The sequence below is a fragment of the Labrus mixtus genome, chromosome 6 (genome assembly GCF_963584025.1).
Source record: "Labrus mixtus chromosome 6, fLabMix1.1, whole genome shotgun sequence".
NCBI lineage: Eukaryota > Metazoa > Chordata > Actinopteri > Labriformes > Labridae > Labrus > Labrus mixtus.
The window spans coordinates 7,272,539-7,278,872 of record NC_083617.1 but is presented as its reverse complement, the minus strand read 5'-3'; the positions used below and the strand labels follow the sequence as shown (position 1 = coordinate 7,278,872).

Sequence of the window (6,334 nt, the reverse complement as noted above, 5' to 3'; positions counted from 1 at the left end):
ACAGGGTACCTTCAAGTTAATGTGTTGTTCATTTTAAGGGGAATTTTTATAAAGCCCTAAGAGGACATGAATCCACACATTTTATTTACTTGTAATAACTACTAATTTATTTTGTTATCTCAAGATAAGAATTCTGGTTTTCCAGTGGAAGAGAGTCTATTTCAGTTTTCTTCTGGAGATCTTGACGTATTTTTCTCATTATCTCGGGATAACAAAAGCTGACGACGAATGAATCTCAATATCATGAGACAACAAAGCTTGTTTTCTCATGATAAGGGATCATATTTAGATGATCTAAAAAGAATACTATAGGCAAGACCAGGACTTGCCACGCTGCAAGTGCCCGCACCAATGAGGCAAGTTTTGCCAATTTCTCTTTTTTTAACTTTTGCAGTTTTAGGGATACAAGATTAATGAGTATTAAGCTCGAGAATACAACTAGAAGTTACTCATTATCACAGGAAAACAGAGTAAACAAAGTGTAGGGATGCATGTCCACTAAGGGCTTCAGTAGAGTTTATCTCATAAATGGCTGTAGACTTTGATGAACAGACTAAGTTTACACTTCTTCCTCATGCATTAGAGATCAACCTGTTTGAGGTTCCAGTTGTGGTAAGAACAGGACTGCCATTGTCAGTAGTTTGATGTATAAATGTTGACTGCTCAAGGGAAAAACACTAAGAGGATGTTTATGAGTACAAGAATCGGGACAAAGGGAGACAAACAGAAAGCAGCATGTGGTGTTTAGGTGACTCGTTCAGTTAAAGGTGGGCTCCCCGGTGTCGTGCATTTCAAGTCAGTCTAAAAGAAAGCGTTTGTTTGGTCAGAATTCATGTGCGTTCCAAGGCAAAACAAGGAAGATGCAGAAAAGGGGAATTAGAAAGAGATGTTAAAAAAATAGAGAAAGACTCAAGGAGAAGAGCTTGATGGGAGTTTACATCCCTGAGGTCCTCCTGGAAAGTGCTGGAGCCCTGACTGTGTCTCCTCCAGGGTTCATGACAGTCAAAGCGCCAGGGTGCGGGCGTTGGAGGCGGAAGCGTGCGCACGCTGCACCACGCCTGGACACTTCTCTCTCTTCTGCAGCTTGTGGTTTTTAAACAAGCCCTCATTTCGTGGGACACCATGTGCTCCATCTGGGAAAGTCAATAACCCTGGAGGCACAGACACAGAACACTATGACCAACGAGAGCACCACATTGACATCCTGATGGACAAACTGAGCCAGATGTGCAGAAAAACAATACGTACCGTATCCCTCAACACGTCCATCTTTGAATTCTCCTTCAAACTTCATGCCATCGTATCGGCCGAAGACTCCGAGGCCTTGAAACTTTCCATGTGCAAATTCTCCTTCGTACCTCATATGGAGAAGAGGGAGAAGGATGTTATTAGTCACTTTTTCTGACTTTATGTGGACTTTCTTCTGTTATCAAAGCACACACACGGATACACACATTCACAAACCCACAAACACACCGCCACGTTTAGAATAAAGGAACTGTATTCATAATAAAAGTAAAAATAATTATTTAAATATCTACTTATAATCTATGACAAAGGCAGTGCTATTCATAGGTGATGTTTTGTTTATTTTTTACTCGTCTATTTCAGCCTGATTACCTTTAAGAAATTGTCTAAAAGTATCTTTATTTTCCTTGATTTTTTTTTTGACATGCCCTCGGCCACATGTGTTGATTTTTCCAGAGCAATGCAAGATGCCATCTCTGGTAACCACTGTCAGTAGGGTGGAGCATAACAAGGTTATAATGCATTTAGATTATCATTTTTCATTAATCAATTCATTTTGACTTTTTGAATTAGTTATGGACATCTTCTCTCTTTTGAAAACATTTAGTTTACATGAATTAGTTTAAGTGTTAGTTTTAGTTCATTTGTGTGGCCCGGGAAGCCGGTAGAGGTAGAGGCAGAAAGAGCATAGTTTGATAAAAAGTCAAAACATCATGCATTTAAAAAAAAGAAAAGATTAACAACCACAATCATCCACAAAAGACAAACCAGCATTTGTATAAAATGAATGGACAAAGACGAAAACGAAAGACGCTTTCTATCTCATTTTCTTTCATTATAGTTTGTTTTATTAACAAGGATGTTTCCTTTTTTGTAAAGGCACGTTTTAAGGTAGTGAAACTTTTTTTTTGATCATCTAGTTTTTTGTTATTTTGTTACTTTTTGTTAACCCTCCCATGTGTGCTGATTATGGAAGTGACAACATATTCAGTCTCTAATAACCTTGGTTCAAACTCTACCCACCTCAGAGCTCTGCTAGCCTGAAGAGGGAGCATGCTAATCAAGGTCTGTGCCTCATGGCCTGGTGTGAAGTGTAGACATCAGAATAGACGTCCAGTATAGATATATATGATATATATAAGATAGAGATGCTCTCACACCTTGATCCGTCTGTGAAGAGCAGCACACCCGAGCCATGAAAGAGCCCGTTCTCAAACTGACCACTGTAGCACGTTCCATCCTGAAACTTGAGCTGACCCACTCCATGCCTCCGACCTGGAAAGTCGAACACCATCGGAGTGAGTGAAGGATCAGGCTTCAAACAGATGATGGAAACACATGAAATCCCGTCAAGTCAAACGGCCTTGACAAGAGATTTCGATACCATCTGTTAAAACATGTTAATGTGCAAGAGCGTCCTCGTGTCTCATCTGACCACTTTGCCTCTTATGGATTTTTTTTTTTTTGCAATAATATATAACATACTGTAAAAGCATGACATTTGACCTTGCAATGTGGCTCTGTGTTTTATATTCACATGGTACTCTGGAGCTTCTACATTTGTCACGAGTCAGGCCATGCTCAGTACCCTCCCCTCCCCCCTCGCTGTCAGCTAAAGGTTTACCTCTGAATTAGGAGTCCCATCTGCCTTCAACACGGTGGGAATTACAGCACTCTAATCCAGCAGATATTTTAGCAGGGATTTCTACTTTGGGATCCAGACACTCTCATTCCATGCCTAGTAGCCTATGATTCACTGATGCTTATTATCATGTCAGAGGGTTCACACCTGTAATTGCCGCACTGGAAAAGTAGACACTGTTACCTTTAAAGGGGAAAGGATTACAACAGTTGAAATGGTATGGACAGAAACCATTTTTCAGATAGCCTAAAAGCAGCTAAAAAATCATCGTAAACCCAAAACGACAAAGCAGATTCCCCTGGACGGTCTTGTTCCAGCTTTAATGACTAATTTGTCTTCTCACAAGCAGCTGACTGAGCACTCTCGACAATTTCCCAAACAGGTCCAAAGTCTAATCCAGAAGATTTGACAAATCCTGAGCCGGTAAACCTGGCTCTGTCCGTCATGGGTTGCCAATGCCAGCTAATTGGGATTTTGATTAAACCGCTTGAACACTGTATGTGTGTTTAGGGGGAGAGTTCAAACCATGCAAGCATCCTCCTAATCTTTCCTACAGGTAAAAATTTTGACAAGAAAATGTCCCCCTCGAGGTAGAAGGAGAAGGGTTCAATTTATTAGATCGCACACATCGACCATTTAGTGAGCAGAGAGATAATTGCTGCCACTTTTACTTTAATTTGTTCTCCTTAATATATAACAAATCAAGACTGTTATGTGATTAACTAAGTAGGTGATAACTTACAAAGCATCAAGATTTACTCTGAGGCTAAAAAACAACCTTCTTACGGACTGTAATTCTTCTCAGTGTACGCTTTGTTAAAAATAACACTATACACCTGCATGTGTGCGTTTGTTCATGATTAAATACTAGAAATCTAATTTATATGATGAACAGAACTTGCCCCATGTAAAGGTTTGTGAAAAAGATTGATGCAATGTGCAAAGGCAGGAAGCCAAAAAAACACTCCCCTAAAACAAAATAAATACATATCGTTCCCTCTCTGTTATTGGTTACGTGCACACGTGTCTATTGGTCAAATCCAATCTGAAAGTAATATGCACACAAAAGCATTTCCCCTCTTGTGTCAGTGTTTCACCATTTGTTTCCCCTTATCTGATAGCTAACACAATGATGCCCTTTAGAAAACATGTATAGCATTGAAAGCATGTGCAGTACAGTCTCTGTGGTGCAAATGTTGAATCTAGAAAAGGGAGAAACAGGATGGCCTTGCCTTCTTTCCACTCGCCGTGGTACTCTTCCCCACTGGCGTAGGTGAAAGATCCTCTGGTCAGAGTCATGGCACCCCTGTTTGAACCCACAAACACAGTCATTGACAAATCTGTACTGGTGACGATCTGTCAATGTTACAAAGTCAAAGTACGCCACTTAGAAAGACTGAGGTTAGCATCTGTGAGGTTTTTTTTTTTTCAGTCGGCGAGACCTCTTACCTCACATTAAAGGGAGCAAGTGGAACAGGACAATGTTTCTTAGATTGATAATAAGTCCTTCATGATATGACAAAAAATGGTACTGTTTCTGTTCTGTGTTGTTACAGTTGTTTCTGGATCTTAATTACAGCTGGATGTGTTCTTGGTAAAAACAAGGTAAAGAAAGCAAAATGCCCAGGTTTGTTGTGGTGTTAACACAGATACACAGTGTATTTTTTAATACATTTAATTACATAAATGAGGGAAGAAAAATAACTCTGCATTGGACTCAGTATCTTACACCTTAATATGACTAGTATTACATATATTTTGTTGCAGCTCTGCAGCCAGTTTCATTTAGCCAAAGGCTAGTAAATCAGCTTTTTCTGTTTTTTGATACTAAATATCAGAAAAATATTGAAATAAATGTTTTTGTGTAAAGGCTTTCCTGATAGATATAACTAAACACCCAATAAGTCTGTTTAATATCCAGTGTGTGTATGTTGTGGTGGTGATGGTGGTGATGGTGTGAACCCAGTTCAATGCACACATTAATAAGTTCTTAGGAAAAGACTGAAAACGTGACATTACTGCAAACAGAAATAAAAGCTCATGGTACAGTGTTGACTTCAAAATAATGTTCACTAGCTTTCTTGCTTTGCTAGTACGGTGTCATTTTACCCCTCCGACTGCCACTGAATAAATCATTTATTAGCTCACACCAAGACAGAAACAGCTATTATTTATATCTAACTTGGGCTGTCAATAGGCTACCTGTCGATAACGGCAGCCTTTGTATGTTGCAGAAAAGGGTATCCATTCAGAGACAGACCTAATGAATAAAGCAGACTGTAACCTACTGCAACACGGATATTTGCGAAAAAGCGACATTTCCTGTAGGAGGTATCTTTTATTGTATTTACCTGTACGCTACGTTAGATGTCTTCGAAGCATGGAAACCACAATACAAGACCGGAGGGGCGTAAAAATATGAAAACACCGGCTGACAAACGTATGACGCCTTCAGGTACTCTAGTAAGCTCCGAAATTCAAGTTCAGGAGTCTCAAAGTGTATTAAAGGACCTTCACGTTTGCTTTAGGTGCGCTGGCTTTACAACAAATGATAAACTAACGGTGGTAAAAGTATTTAGGCTAAGTCTCTAGTGTTTATTTTAGTCATTGAGAGGCACGACACCGCCACAACAGCTGCCGGGAAATCACAAAAGATAACCTTAGATAATTAAATGTAAACGCCACAACCTTTTACGGGACTCATATTCTCCAGGACCCCAAAAGATACAACTAAGCGGCTAACATAGGCACCCATTGACCCTTCACTTATTATTATTGTGGCTAAACCGGTTGTATCTGTTTACTTGCATAAGGGCCTACGATCAGGAATCCATTGTTTCCGATAGCACGTGAAGGCAGCATTACAACAGCATCATTGCAGCCTGACCGCCGCGCTGTTTCATTGCATGGCTGTTGTTGGCTCTCATTGAAAACTTGATCTGATTGGTCTGGTGTGTTTCAGCTTGGAGACTGGCAGACATATTTATGAAAGACATTTTGATGTAGCTCTTTGAGGCACTAAAAGCCACAGCAGACAGAGAGGCTTGTTGTTTACTTAGCTTTATGGCCATGACGTGGCTCTTAATTGCAGTGTGGATTCCAGTAATTGTAAATAACAATGTTATCATGAATTGTATTACTATACTACTACTACTACTACTACTACTACTAATATTACCAGGTTTACTACTACTACTACTACTACTACTACTACTACTACTAATATTACCAGGCTTACTACTACTACTACTACTACTTTTTCTACGCAATTAACTGTTCGTGCCAGTAGACATTTTAAAGGATCACTAAAGTCTGTCTGTTGTGTTTCACCTCTGGGGACCATCAAAGTCTCTACAGAAAATAGATTGTAAGGACTTGGCTAACATTGCCATCTTGACAAAAGCAGTGGTTAACCATGGAACAGGAACTGCCTGAGGCCTAACC

At 39.7% G+C, this 6,334-nt stretch overlaps 1 protein-coding gene across 1 annotated transcript; it reads right to left on the bottom strand.

Annotated features, from left to right (window-relative positions):
- Nucleotides 1–263: 263 nt before the first annotated feature.
- Nucleotides 264–5,357, bottom strand: morn4 (MORN repeat containing 4). The gene is made up of 5 exons (XM_061039761.1): nt 5,242–5,357; nt 4,123–4,196; nt 2,409–2,523; nt 1,249–1,358; nt 264–1,151 (listed from the first exon to the last, which is right to left on the bottom strand). The coding sequence occupies exons 2-5, from the start codon at nt 4,187–4,189 to the stop codon at nt 1,003–1,005; spliced, it is 441 nt and encodes a 146-aa protein (XP_060895744.1). The 5' UTR covers nt 4,190–4,196; nt 5,242–5,357; the 3' UTR covers nt 264–1,002.
- Nucleotides 5,358–6,334: the final 977 nt, after the last annotated feature.

Excerpts from the sequence above, each read along its gene's own strand:
- morn4 (XM_061039761.1), bottom strand. The coding sequence starts at position 4,189 with ATGACTCTGACCAGAGGATCTTTCACCTACGCCAGTGGGGAAGAGTAC. Across the intron at positions 2,524-4,122 it reads CCACGGCGAGTGGAAAGAAG|GTCGGAGGCATGGAGTGGGT; the intron begins GCAAGGCCATCC and ends TCGACTTTCCAG. Across the intron at positions 1,152-1,248 it reads TGGACGTGTTGAGGGATACG|GGTTATTGACTTTCCCAGAT; the intron begins GTACGTATTGTT and ends CTGTGCCTCCAG.